At 37.4% G+C, this 14,308-nt stretch overlaps 2 protein-coding genes across 3 annotated transcripts; both read right to left on the reverse strand.

The window, feature by feature from the left end:
- Positions 1-2,415: 2,415 nt before the first annotated feature.
- Positions 2,416-3,037, reverse strand: LOC129780462 (endocuticle structural glycoprotein ABD-5-like). Of its 2 annotated transcripts, none has more exons than XM_055788770.1 (3): positions 2,877-3,037; positions 2,598-2,770; positions 2,416-2,534 (listed from the first exon to the last, which is right to left on the reverse strand). In XM_055788770.1, exons 1-3 carry the CDS (start codon positions 3,014-3,016, stop codon positions 2,470-2,472), a joined length of 378 nt encoding a protein of 125 aa, XP_055644745.1. In that variant the 5' UTR covers positions 3,017-3,037; the 3' UTR covers positions 2,416-2,469. The 2 variants fall into 2 exon arrangements, with proteins under 2 accessions (XP_055644745.1, XP_055644746.1); XM_055788771.1 differs by having other exon boundaries at positions 2,924-3,033.
- A 764-nt stretch (positions 3,038-3,801) lies between these two features.
- LOC129780291 (cuticle protein CP14.6-like) lies at positions 3,802-4,658 on the reverse strand. Its single transcript, XM_055788369.1, has 3 exons — positions 4,436-4,658; positions 4,168-4,340; positions 3,802-4,101 (listed from the first exon to the last, which is right to left on the reverse strand). Exons 1-3 carry the CDS (start codon positions 4,573-4,575, stop codon positions 4,031-4,033), a joined length of 384 nt encoding a protein of 127 aa, XP_055644344.1. The 5' UTR covers positions 4,576-4,658; the 3' UTR covers positions 3,802-4,030.
- Positions 4,659-14,308: the final 9,650 nt, after the last annotated feature.

Genomic DNA, 14,308 nt, shown 5'->3' on the forward strand with positions numbered 1-14,308 from the left:
CCCAATTCACATCATTGGAATGCCTCACGTCTATGAGCGGAAATCAAATCGCCGAATGTAAAAATCAATTGACAAGTTTCGGAGATATGGGATAAACATGTTCAGTGGTATGAGAAACACACGATATCATGTCTAGGTGAGTTAATCCAGATTTTCAACATTTAGGAACAATTCGAAATGATTTCATAATCTAGTTGAATACAATTACCGCTCTCGGTAGCGATAAACTTTTACGATTCATATATTACATTGCCTGTCCATAAGGGTGCCAATGAAAATATGGGAAAAACCAACCCTCAAATTTCAAATAGTTACCCCATAAAAATGTTCACCACCTCGAAAAAACAACCTATGCAAAATTTCAGCTCATTCGGACTTAAAGGCAAAGCGGCCAAAGATTGAGTTTTTTGAAAATCGAATAATCATCCAAGGGAGTAGTAAAGGAAATAAAAAAAAGAACAATTTTTGATGTTTTTTCCAGGTGGTAAACATTTTTGATGGGGTAACTTTTTGAAATTCGAGATGACCACCCTACTGTCCATCTTACGCTCACCATATATCCGTTTCACCCACTAAAAAAACTATTAAGCCGGTCGATCCATTTTTATTCCAGCAAAAAAACATTCGAAACACTTTTCCGTGGAACATTTCACGCGCTTATTCGACAAACAGTATATTAAACTATAAACAAGTGCATTCAGAGATGCCAACCTTCCTGGTTTTTCAGGATTTCCCAGACTTCTCGTCACGCCACGATGTCCTGACAAACATTAAATTTTCCCTGATTTTACTGAAATGATCCTGATTTATCCTGATTTTTGCTGATTTGGTACGTTCTTCATCGGAATAAAAATTATCCGTCATAAATAGACTGCCAATGAGAACTGTCATAATAGCCTACATAAAAATGCCCTACATAAAAATGGGTACAAACTTCCCGGACAACCCAATTTGAACTATCCTGATTTCTCCTGATTTTTATTTTCATACTTCCCGATTTTTGAAAATTATAATTGGCAACCCTGACTGCATTTATTTCTTCTTGAAAACACAAGTTTCTACAGACACCAGCGAAGTTCTTCTTAACCTGTCCGTCTTACACTCACTTCCCCTACCCATATGTCGTGCTGTATATAGATCATATAAAGTAGAAAACACAAGGCACTATGTGTAGTGAATACGCTGGATGAGGAAGAGTTTCTCATTCGAGCTGCTTCAGTGTTTTCTCAATGATTATGAAAGAAAATAACACTCCTATTACTCCGCTTAACGTTACGTAATAACGTAACGTAACACATAGATGTAAACTGCGCATGAGGACAATTCATCTCGCAATCCTTTTTTTTTGTTTCTGAATCTTTCTTGGATTGAGCAAACATTGGATACAGCTGCATCAGTAATACCAAGTTCATTTCTATGTTCTTCTAACGTTCGAATTAAATATTCATGTATTAATTCATCGTCTTCTAATTTATTCAGCTGTATATACCACTCTTTTCATGTCCTATTCGATGGAACTTGATCACAATAACCTTCATCAAGTAATCGATCAACGTCTACTACATTTTGTTTGACTCAAAATAATGCAAAAGCCCAAAAAATAGTTTATCGCGCTCCAGTTTTTACAAAACAAATATCAAAGATTGATTTCGCAAATACACATGCTGACTGAATGTTATCGAGAAAACTTAGGGAACTAAATGTGAAACTAAGGTGATGTCCAAATAATTCCTGTCTTCATGAAATTTATGAATGCTGTTTCATAGCTAGCTCTTGCAATATCCAATATTGTCATAGCTGTGATCGACTTAGGTGCGTTACTTCGCAAGAGTATCAATGATTCTTCCATTCTGAAATTTAAACAGCGCTGGTTATCATCAAAGTTTCTTATCGACGTCGATCAGAGATCGGAGAACAAACACAGCCGCAAAGCGATTCTCGATCTTCATCGGAAAGGACTGACTCCTCCCGACATCATAAAACGTCTCAATTTTCCTCGGCGAATAGTTCGGTACTTATTCCGAATGGGGAATGGTTTGCGCTGGAGTTACCGCTGATTCTCGAGTACCGAGTCGTTTGAGAACGAGGTTTTAAAGAAAAACGTGATGCAATAAATTCAGAAATCCAACAATAACCAGAATTGGACCTTCATGCAAGATGGGACTGCTCCATTTGGGCTAATTTAAAAATAATAAATATGTTCATAATCACAATATGATTACTTGATTACATGGATATACTTTCAAATCCACTTACATAAATCAATTCACATTTGTTGGCCACCCGTGTATCGACAAAACCTTGAAAGTAAAGATTGCTTGCAGATATCATAACTAGCGTCACATGGATTATGATAAAATGATTAAGATACATTATTTCGGTGAAATAACAACCAATCAGTTTCTGTAATAGAATCGATTGCAGAAGATTTAAAGATTTATTAACCTCTTAGGGAGTGTAGCAAACTAACTATCCAACTAGAGATAACAGAACCTTGTTATCGATTCCGACAGGTTTTGGCATTTCATCACCAACTGAAAGACAGAATTGATTATTAAATAGAATACAATGAACATGTCGCATATATAAATACATACTAGTCACAGTTGGATGATAACCATTCTCATCGGCAAAATAATTCACAGTGTACTTTACACCATCGGGGCCCACATAAGTATAAGCACCTGTGATCACCAACACCTCGGTACCATCGTCCAATATCTTGACGTATGAATTTTGTCGTACCTCACGGCCATCACTCAACTCATAACTGAAAATAACATGTAAAAGGTAGTAAATTGATAGTTATTCACCTTCATGATAATTCACAAGTTACAAAACAACTTCATATTGATCGTTTCGTTATGTGGTGGTACCTCCAGCTGAAATCATTCGTGCTGTAATTATTAGATTGATTAATCACCGTCGGTTGGGTGTCATCTTTGCTGACCGGGACACCCACAGCAGCACCACTAGTTGCAGTGACAATAGCTAATATTATGATCACAGGATTCATCGCTGTGTACTACGACTTTTGGCGAGTGGATACGAACTGAATACGAATCGAAAGAAGATTTTTGTAAAAGTCTTCATCGTCTTCCAAATGACTAAAACTTGTTTTTGAGTTTTTTTTCTTCGTGCTATTTTTATGTGAGATCTCAATGTCAAAGTTCAACTTCACTGCTGGACGCCGGTGAAGATTTTGCAGCAGTCATATAACACATTTTCGACATTGGTGCTAACAACCAGTGATCTTCTCAAGTAAACAATATTTTTTTCGAGAGGATACTTCTAATTCTATATCTGTCTCTAAGCATTTTGACCTCGAGTTACTGTCATTTGAGTTTTTCGCTAACTAAATAAACTTGATTTGGAGGCCTTTCGCTTTCTGGGCGTCCGTAATGAATCAGCTTACATTTCTCCGTTGTCAGGTGTGCCGTATATAAACTTCAATATGGTATTACAAATATTGATAGTTTTTTTCATTGATTTTTTTTTTTTGTAAATCCAATGGGATTGATGTTTTGTGCAGGGTTGTTAAATGATTCGTAAAAACGCTTGGAAACTTGTAATCCGATGACAACCAGTTAACATAAAAATTCATATCTTGACTATAACTTGAAAACACACCAATTTAGAAAAATTCAAAGGTTTGGTAACAGGTCTCATTTGTCTGTTTTAGAGTGACGTATCGAACTATTCGTAATCCATGTTGAACAGTTGTTGTATTGCAAACATTAGGGTTATTCTTAAACAATCGATCCTTCGATCTAATTTATAGTCACTTTGAACCTGTAATTCACAATTCTTTACGTGGTTTTGATATGAACTAATATAAAAGGAGACAACGTCTGAAATTCAACGAGCTATAGAACAACTTTGTATAAATTGTGATAAACGAAATATGACACAAATAATTTTAATTTAAAGAAACTTTAATCTCTAATCAATTCCTGTTGCAAATATGACCCGTTTTTAAGAAAAGCCCACCCATTCATGAAAGTAACAAATTACACATTTATCGAACCAATTATCCAACCAACGATGCAAGCACCTTGGGGTCGATCCCAACAGGTCTCGGCACCGGCATTTCATCTCCAACTGAAAAACGCAATTGATTTTCGATTAGAATATCACGAAAATGTTGCTAGCATAAAAAAAACAAACCAGTTACGGTAGGATGATATCCGTCTTCATCGGCAAAATAGTTCACAGTATACTTAACACCATCCGGACCAATATATTTGTATGCACCTGTGATCACCAGCACCTCGGTACCATCGTCCAATTTCTTAACGTAAGCATTTTGACGAACCTCACGGCCATCACTCAGCTCATAGCTACAGAAAATATAGCAAAAACAGTCAACTGCTAATTACCATCATGATGATTCACAACTCAGCATTATTGTAGTTATTTCGTTATGTTACCGCACCTCCAGCTAAAATCATTCGTGCTGTGATTGTTAGATTCATTAACCACCGTCAGTTGGGTGTCATCTTTGTTGACCGGGGCACTTACAGCAGCACCACTAATGACAACTACAATAGCTAAAATTTTAAGAATCGGATTCATCGCTACAAAACTGCAACTTTGACGGTTGGGTACGGACTGAATTCGATTCGGGCAATGATTATAGTAGAAGCCCGCAGCATCTTCCAATCGACTAAAACTCGTTTTTGAGTTTTTCTTGTTTCTGTGATTTTAGGCAAAATCTACCACCAACGGCCAATGTCAGAGTTCAGCGTTACCTGTTGAAGAAGAGTATTGCAAATTGTGATCTTCGGTAGTGAGTTAACATGTCTATAACCATAATACCAGTAATCACTAATCAATGGGAAACATCAATATTCTGCTTAACTTTCAATTTCTAAAATTCATAGGATCAAATATACACTCGAAAGAAAAATTAGAGGATCAGAGTGCGAGGTCGGAATTTTTAACTGATTTTTGACATGCTGTATCTTCGTGAAAAATCAACGCATATATTTTACGTACATATTTTTATCTTGGTGTGTGTAGGTGTAGTGGGCAACAATATCGGGAAGAAATGAAAAATCGATTTTTCTTTATTTTTTCAAGAATATTCTGGACTAACCAAAAAATATGCCAACCAACTCAACAGCAAATCCAATTAACCTCATCAATCAGCTAGGATTTTGTACTTCTGATACGACTGTGATCAAATGCTCCTCTAGTTTACTCCAAACTTTGAAAAATCGGCTGAACGTATCAATATGAAACGTTCACAGATGTTTATTTTTATTTTTTTTTATTTTATTTTATTGTCGTCAATCTAAATTGTAGACCGATACATTCTTAATACTACTTAAAACTACTTACTTAAAACTAAAAATCTAAAGAGAGCTGGCTGGATAATTTATCCGTTTAATTTAAAAGACGATTTTAACAAGTTACAGAATCAATTTTTTGTTATTTATTTATTTATTTCGTCAAACCAGCGTAGACTAAATATGCTGCCCAAATATTACAGTGAAATTTAACGATATCTTATTCTATTCAGATAGTCTTTGAGCATTGACCTTGACATGGTTACATCAATTGTTTCACTGTGTTCGTTACAGAGGCTCATCATACGATTAATAGGACTATATTTGGCATAATTCGTTCTTCGATAATCTATGTAAAAAATGTTAGGGTTTCTCAGGTTCCTAATCGGTTCGTAAAAATTTAGGTTTCCTAATATTTCTTCTGAGTCCACTCGTTGTGATATGATATCAATAATAAATAGAATCATGGCAGAGTTCCGACGTTCTTTTAGGCTTTTAATATTGATTAGCATACAGCGTGCTTCATATGGAGGAAGATGATAAAGGGTGTGTCACATCAAATTGCATCACGGAAAAAACGCTGTAGAAATTTAATTTTTAGGAATTATATCTTCAGCTTTCGCTTATAATCAGATAAGAGTGTATAGATCACGTTGGTCATGCTTCACTGTCAATTTTTCGTAAATTTGGAAAAATGTCGTCGAACGAAAAAGAGCGTCGTGAATTAATCCTGTGCACTCATTTCGAGAATCCGGAGTTGTCACATCGGGACATCGGTAAGATGCTTGGAATCGTCCAATCCACGGTCAGCATAGTACTAAAACCGGGGCACTTACTTCGAGAACCTAACCATTGACCGGAAGGTGAAGAACGGCAGAAATGGATGCTCCGTCAGTGAAAAAGATCACAAGCGCGTAGTTAAGCAGTTTAGACGTGATACGAGAAGTTCGGTCTGGGATGTCGCCATGAAGCTGAATTTGTCAAGTTCATTCGTCCAGCGGACCAAGCAGCGGGAGGGCCTGCGTACATACAAGGTTCAGAAGGCTCCTAACCGCGACGAAAGGCAAAACATGGTGGGGAAGACGCGATCCCGGAAGCTGTACACCGAAATGCTGACGAAGCCGCATTGCCTGGTAATGGACGACGAAACCTACGTCAAAGCGGACTTTCGTCAGCTGCCGGGCCTGTTGTTCTTCTCCGCAGAGGACAAATTCAGCGTTCCGGAGGAGATTCGCAAGCAGAAACTATCCAAGTTTGCCAAAAAGTACATGGTGTGGCAAGCGATCTGCTCTTGCGGAAAGCGGAGCGCCCCCTTCGTGATGACCGGCACGGTAAACGGGCAAGTTTACCTTAAGGAGTGCCTACAGAAGCGCTTACTACCACTATTGAAGCAGCACGAGGGCCCGACCATCTTCTGGCCGGATCTTGCTTCGTGCCACTATTCAAAGGACATGTTGGAGTGGTACGAAGCCAAAGGGGTCACCTTCGTGCCAAAGGAAATGAACCCGCCCAACGCGCCGGAGCTTCGCCCAATAGAGAAATATTGGGCGATTATGAAGCAGGCCCTCCGGAAGAACCCAAAAGTTGTCAAATCGGAGGCGGACTTCAAGAGAAAATGGATTTCTGTTCAAAAAAAACTACAACCTGACGTTGTACAGAACCTTATGGACGGGGTAAAGAGGAAGGTGCGAGCATACGGGCTTGGGCTCGAAGTATGAATAAAAAGAAAATGCCAAAAGTTGTTTAATAGTTTTTATTTTACTGTCTAAAATTTTCAAAAGGATCGGTCTAGTGGGCGAATTTCTACAGCGTTTTTTTCCGTGATGCAATTTGATGTGACACACCCTTTATGAAGACCAGCCTAGTTTACGAAGTGCAAATAACATTTTTTTTTTTGTACAGATTCAATTCTGTCTTCGTGTGAAGTTATGTAGGGGGACCATACAATACTACAGTATTCGAGAATTGATCTGACGAGTGTAATATACAATGTTTTTATTGTGTACGGATCGTGGAAATGGTAACTAAAGCGTTTAATGAAGCTCAACATATTATTTGCTCTATGGATGATTGTATTATAATGATCCACGAAGGTTAGTTTCGAATCTAAGATCACACCTAAATCTCTTACTCGTTGACATCTACTGATGGGTTGATTACCCAGTATAACACCATTGTTCAATGGTGTTCTTCTTCTTGTAAAAGTAATCAAAGTGCATTTCCTAACATTGAGCTGAAATAAACTCTTAGTGCACCAATTATAAACTATGTCAACTTCATTTTTGAATGTTTGAGAGTCTTTTTCATTCTTTATTTCCATATACAGTTTCATATCATCTGCGTAGATAAGTGCCTTAACACTGTTAAGAAAAGCGCAAAAGTCATTAACAAATAAAATGAACAAAAGTAGCCCCAAATGAGAGCCTTGAAGAACTCCGGATGTAACAAATATTGGTTTTGAAATTTCCCCATTAAATCTTACCATTTGGGTGCGGTCAGTCAAATATGATTCTAGCCATTTCAATAGCTTGACTTTTATCCCTATTTTTTGAAGTTTAAGAAGGAGTAAGGGTATATCAACACGATCGAAAGCCTTACTAAAGTCAGTGTATAGAGCTTCAACTTGATTACCATTATCCATTGCATTCAAAGTGAATGTGACAAATTCCAGCAAATTTGTTGTTGTTGATCATCCTTTGAAAAATCCGTGTTGCTTATTCGTAATTCGTGGCTTTAGTTGTTGAAAAAGTTTTTGGTTTATTATGGCTTCAAAGAGTTTTGGAATGCAAGAAATAATTGCTACTCCACGATAATTTCTTACATCGGATCTATTACCGGATTGGAATATTGGTACAAGAAAAGAATTTTTCCATATTTTTGGGAACCTTTCTGATTTCAATGACGTATTGAAAAGCCATAAAAGTGAATGAGTTAATTCAGATGCTAAATTTTTTATAAAAACTGGTGGAATTCCGTCAGGACCTGGCCCTTTGGAGACATCGAGCTTATTTAATGCGTCAAAAATTTCAATGTAAGTTAGTTTTCTGACTCCAACATCACATTGAAATTCTGGAAGAAATGCAAAGAAGTCACGATCTCGGTCCTCCTCAGCTGTTAGAACATAAACTTCTTGAAAAAATGTTGCAAAGAGGTTGCAAATTTTTTCTGGGTCATTCCCCACGGTATCGTCAAGATGCATGTGTGATGGAAAACCATTGCTTTTTAATTTTGTTTTTATGTAATTAAAGAAACTTTTCGGGTTAGATTTTATGTCCGACTCTGTTTTTAAGCTGTAATCTTCAAAAGCGCTTTTAACAGTTGAGTTGAGCTGTTCGCAAATGTTCAGATATTTTTGGAGATTAGCATCAGATTTGTATTTCTCATAAAATTTATTTGCCTTCTGTTTTTTATTTTTTAGATTCTTTATGCTTTGATTAAACCAAATCGGATATTTTGTGTTCATATTTCTCCTTTTTCGTCTTGCTCTCCTGCTCTATAATTTCATTGATCATCGAGTAAAAAGTCGTCACTGCTACTTCAATGTTTTCCACACTTCTAAATAAATCCTGTAATTTGCTTTAGTGTAATCAGAGACTTCCTCAAATTGATAATCAAATGATTTTTGAGTGTTATCTATAAATATAGAATATTCGATAGCTGTGTGGAAAGCTTCATTTTTCCAAAGTGGAGTTAATGATTCGGTCACACTAAAATCTTCGGTCATATTTGTCAACAAGAAATCCAAGAAGCATTTCTGTCGATTCTGAACATTGTTTATTTGATTCAACCCAAGACCGGCTATTTTATCAAAAATAAATTGCAGAGTCTTATTATCACCAACAACTGGAAGCAAGATAAATTAATTTTCAAAATCAGTGATAAAGTCCGCATTTCGTTGATTGAAATTTCCGTATACATGGATTTTTGATTCTGGTGCAAAGGAAGATATAATATTTTCAGCATCTTCAAAGAATTTCTCATAACAACTAAGTTGAGCACGATCTGGGGGGAAGTAAACAGATGCAAATATATGTATCTCTCCCGCAATAAGTGCTTTGACCCACACTTGCTCAAACTCGTCGAATTCTGTTGTTGGAATATGTTTTGAATTTATTAATGAATTAATAGCAATAAGGACGCCGCCTCCCGATTTTTTATGGGATTTGTGAAGATTACGGTCATCTCTGAACACATTATAACGATTTCCGAATACTTCCTCGCTTCTAACACTATCATCCCAACTTGTCTCTGTGGCCATAATTATCGAGAAAGAAGAATTCAGAACATTAATTTGGATTTCTTCCATTTTAAGTGGACTTTTCATACGGTTGAAATTTTTACAGTATATCAAAATTTCAACTACATTTAGTTGTTGAGGCGAGGAAGATGGTTCATTATCTACTACTTGGTATGATGAGGCATACAAATTGTTGTTGGTTTGTTGTTTATGGAATACACTAGGCTAAAAATTTGCCTGCAAACATTAGAACTTACTGCGTTATTTGCAGAACTACAGTGAATTTTGTAAAGCACTATGAAAATCCTGTTTTTGACACTTTTTTTAAATCGATGCAAAAAATTTAAATATTTTTTTTTTCGTCAAAGTAACAAATCATCCTTGTGCAGAATTTATTCGAGTTTTCAAAACTGCCTTTCGATTTGCGGTGCGATGGTTGTTTATTGAATTGTTCATCATCAAAGACGAAGGGGTGTTTTTTCATTCAAACTGAAATATCTCTGTGTGTGAAGGTCCTACAGGAGCGTTGTTGGAACCAAAAAAAGCTGATTGATGAGGTTAATTAGATTTGCTGTTGAGTTGGTTGGCAATTTTTTTGGTTGGTCCAGAATATTCTTGAAAAAATAAAGAAAAATCGATTTTTCATTTCTTCCCGATATTGTTGCCCACTACACCTACACACACCCAGATAAAAATATGTACGTAAAATATATGCGTTGATTTTTCATTTCCGACTTCGCATTGTGTTCCTCTATTTTTTTTGTCGAGTGTATATTGTTGTCCCATAATTTTCTCCTTTTTTCTGCGCCGTTCAATTTGGGGAGCCAAAAGAAACATTTGAGGTATGTTGTGCCTCATTGCTTTAAAAACGATTTCAGTACAAAGGACACTACAGAAAACATTCGCACCGATTACGGGAGTGGTACTACGACTATTAGTGCCACTTCATACGTTATGGTTTTAAAAACTTGGAGCTGGCAATTTCGGGTCGAGGCGTTTTCCATCACGACAACACAAGACCGCATGTTGCGTTGGGCGTAAGACAAAAATTGTTACAGTTCGATTGGGACGTCCTACCTCATCCTCCGTACTCTCCAGACTTGCTCCATCTGATTGTTACTTATTCCCCTCCTTAAAAAACCTATCCGTGGTAAATCTTTCAAATCCGTGAACAAAACAAAAATGCACTGATGGTCGCAAAAAAAAATCCACCCCCAATTAAAATCAAAGTGTTGCAATATTAAAAGTTTTTTTAAGCTTTTCGGTATTCCAGTCAATACTACGAAAAAGAAGGTATTTAATAGTCCATTTTGTCATTTCAGTATCGTTGATTTATTTTTTAGAAAAACAAAAAGTAACGGTTGTTCCTAAATGGGTACTTTTGGGGTATGACATAAAAAATACATTTACGTAAATTTGTTTTACTGTGTTTTCTTCATCGATATACCCCTCGGTTCTGACAGCCGGTTGTTTACATCCTACACAAACATAATTTTCGTTGCTGTTAAGTCAACTTTTTGTGCGTAGTGTCCAGTTTTTGACGCTGAGGAAGCTTACGGTAAATGGTAGAAGGCCAATCCGAACACAGGTTCGAGATTTGATTGTACGTAACTCCCAGCGTAAGGAGTCTCAACGAAACATTGCTAAGAACTATCGGGTGAGCCGTGGTGCGGTCCAGCTAGTCATTCGGAAGCTTTCGGATCGACCGGTGAGAGGACCGAATCGTGAGACTGATGCAAGAGCGAACACGCTGATCATCCGGGAAGTAAAGAAAAGCCTACGAGCGATCAAAGAAAGGTTGGATCTGGACCTTTCCAATCGCACCATTCGGCAAGTCTAAATACAAGCTGTTCAACAAGAAAGGGCGTTGAAGAAGGCTTGGGACGAGCTGGACCCCTCCGGAACCCCATGAAGAGTATGCCAAAGCGCTGTCAGTTGGTTATCAAAGGCAAAGGGGTTCATATTGATTATTTGTTTTTATTATTCTATTAAATAAACTATGAAGTAGATTTTTTGTGCCATACCCTAAAAGTGCCAATTCAGGAACAAAAGGCATTTCTTGTTTTTCTAAAAAATTTACGATCGACTGGAATCCCGAAAAGTTTTCAAAAACTTTTAATATTGGAACACTTGGATTTCAAATTTTCAGTGTAGATGAATATTTCGCGAATAAACCTGAACAATTTTAGAAAGACTAATTATCTATTATGCAAAGAATAGTTATTCAGAATGAGTGATGTTGCGTTGCGTGATTTGTTCGGTAGACTTCTTCTCATTATTCAAACCACGGTTGCGCGTGAATACAGTAGTGTTAATAAATAACGTATGCATTAAATAATGGACTGTTTCTAGCAATTTTTCAGGGGTAGTATGATCCCTGCCACTACCCTGTGATGATTCCATCAATGCATCGTCAATCGTATCGTCAATAGTATCAACGAACGGTTGTACCTGACCAAAATGAACATTTCTATGCGGAAGCGTAAGTCGAGGCCGGCCGGATCTGAACAGCAGAGAATTACCCAGAAAAAGGCGGCTGAAGGTGATGATGAAAAATATCTTTCCAGTGAAGCGCGATGTCACGATCAAAAATGATAACCAGACCTATTCGACGCTCGATGGCAAAGACTTGCAGGTGGTACTTTATATCCCTGACCAAGGAGGTAAGCGATGACGTGAAATACATCTCCTCAACTGATGGAAACATCGACAAAATAGAAGGAATGGTGCTCGGAAATCGTCATTTAAGATGGAGAGAGCTACCCGAGAGCTCACAAGACCGTTCGTCATATTTTGGCTGATGTTTTGGGCATAAGGAAAGTCACAGCACGACTAGTGCCAAAAGAGTTCGAAATTGCCCATAATTGGGTGTTGTAGTACTTGTAGTACATAGTACTATAGACAGTGTAAAATCAACCCTCTTGGCTAGTCTGGAATCTTTTCACCCGACCCACGTATATGCACAGTGGTGGCCTTATAATTAGCACAATGTATCTGCACAAACATCTCTTTCGATTTCCATACATGTTGTCGTTTATCACTCATATCTTTCATTGTATTTGTGAAGCAAGCATATGTAGCTGTTCTGATATATTTTGATCGTATTGTTTTCACATATTCACGTTGGAGAGCCTTAACCCTTTGATTGAATGTAATACTTTTCCGTTTACTATTTTTGAAAGCATAGGCAGCCGTGGCAGTGTTCCAAGCTCTGCAATACAATTTGCTTAACCAATGTTGAAGTTACTAAAACTTACATTATAGACCCATTAAACGTAAAAATAATAATTGTATTGATATCAACACCATTTCATTTTATTGATTTTCATGACATGAAACGCTATGACTCATAACAGAACATTTTATTGAGTGGTTTTTATAGCTGTTTCGATGATGTTGTCTGGCATTAGTGTCCAACAAATAATGATGCTTTCACCAATACAAACAAAACCATTGCGGATAATTGAAAAATGAAAATTTAACTTTCAGAGCACTAGCTGGAGTTTCCGACATTTTTCACTATACAGTGCGACAGCAGGTGAAAATTTAATATCTTGTGAGTAATCGATTAGAGTTTGATTGATATTACTTGATGGCAAGTGTACGAAACGATCATTTTTTTCACACGGTTTCACAAAATTATTGACTTTCAGGCGAGGGGTGAGGGAGGGAGATGGAAGAAATGAGCGCCATTGTAGCAACCATTTGTGGCTTCCTTCCACCTTCACCTTAAGTAGTGATTATCATATACACTTTTTCTTCTAAAATTCATTCCGAAAATTTGGTAATTATCTTAAAAGTCATCTAAATTTTGGAAAACTCGCTGTAAACATTTGCTCCAGCAAATAAAAGCACTGTTTATATTATTAGGTAGTTAACCAAGGTGGGCCGAGGAGCATCTTGTATCCAGGAGCTCAGGGTAGTCATTATGAATCTTAGAAACAGAGGAAAATTACAGGAAGAGATACCAAATCTCATCGGCCGGTCCAGGAAGCTAGTCTATAGAGTGGCGCAGAAGTCACGCAACGCTCTCTGAAGGAAAAAAAAGTAACGATCGCGCTGCAACTATCGAGCGTGTTGATTCCTAAGCGGTTCAGTTGTCGACATTCTATCGTTTTTTATTTGAGAATAAATATTTTGTATTGTGAGACATTGGCATGGCAGACCCCCCTAAAAGAGGGGGGAGGGGTATCTAATCACCATAGAATCATTTATTGCAGCCTAAAACCTCCATATGCCTAATTTGGTTTCATTTGCTTGATCAATTCTCGAGTTATGCAGAAATTTGTGTTTCATTTGTATGGCATCCCCCGTTAGAGAGGGGGGAGGGGTCTCAAACTATCATGAAAACCTTCTCCGGCCCCAAAAACCCCCACATGCCAATTTTCATGTCGATCGGTTCAGTAGTTTCCGAGTCCATAAGAATCAGACAGACAGACAGACAGAAATCCATTTATTAGGCTGTCAAAAAAGTCCTGCGGTATTTTTTTTTGAATTTTCATTTGTTCATAAAATTAGTTAAAATCATCTGTTTTAAGTCAAATATGCGCCGTTTTGTTCGATGACTTGTTTCCAACGAGATGCCAACTTCATAATACCCCTGTTATAGAAGCTCGCTTCCTTATTGGCAAAAAACTCGGATAGCGAATTTTCACAGGCCTCTTTTGTGGCTAACTTCTGACTACCTAGTCACTTGGTGCAAGGTCCGGACTATACGGCGGATGCAAAAGAACCTCCCATCCGAGCTCCCGGAGCTTCTGACGCGTCACCGAAGAAGTGT

This window comes from Toxorhynchites rutilus, chromosome 3 (genome assembly GCF_029784135.1).
Source record: "Toxorhynchites rutilus septentrionalis strain SRP chromosome 3, ASM2978413v1, whole genome shotgun sequence".
NCBI lineage: Eukaryota > Metazoa > Arthropoda > Insecta > Diptera > Culicidae > Toxorhynchites > Toxorhynchites rutilus.

What these genes read in the sequence shown, in the direction of transcription:
- LOC129780462 (XM_055788770.1), bottom strand. Translation starts at nt 3,016, where the DNA reads ATGAATCCTGTGATCATAATATTAGCTATTGTCACTGCAACTAGTGGT. An exon ending in ACGAATGATTTCAGCTGGAG is followed by an intron (nt 2,771 to 2,876) that starts GTACCACCACAT and finishes TGTTATTTTCAG; the next exon opens with TTATGAGTTGAGTGATGGCC. An exon ending in TTATCATCCAACTGTGACTA is followed by an intron (nt 2,535 to 2,597) that starts GTATGTATTTAT and finishes TCTGTCTTTCAG; the next exon opens with TTGGTGATGAAATGCCAAAA.
- LOC129780291 (XM_055788369.1), bottom strand. Translation starts at nt 4,575, where the DNA reads ATGAATCCGATTCTTAAAATTTTAGCTATTGTAGTTGTCATTAGTGGT. An exon ending in ACGAATGATTTTAGCTGGAG is followed by an intron (nt 4,341 to 4,435) that starts GTGCGGTAACAT and finishes TATTTTCTGTAG; the next exon opens with CTATGAGCTGAGTGATGGCC. An exon ending in ATATCATCCTACCGTAACTG is followed by an intron (nt 4,102 to 4,167) that starts GTTTGTTTTTTT and finishes TGCGTTTTTCAG; the next exon opens with TTGGAGATGAAATGCCGGTG.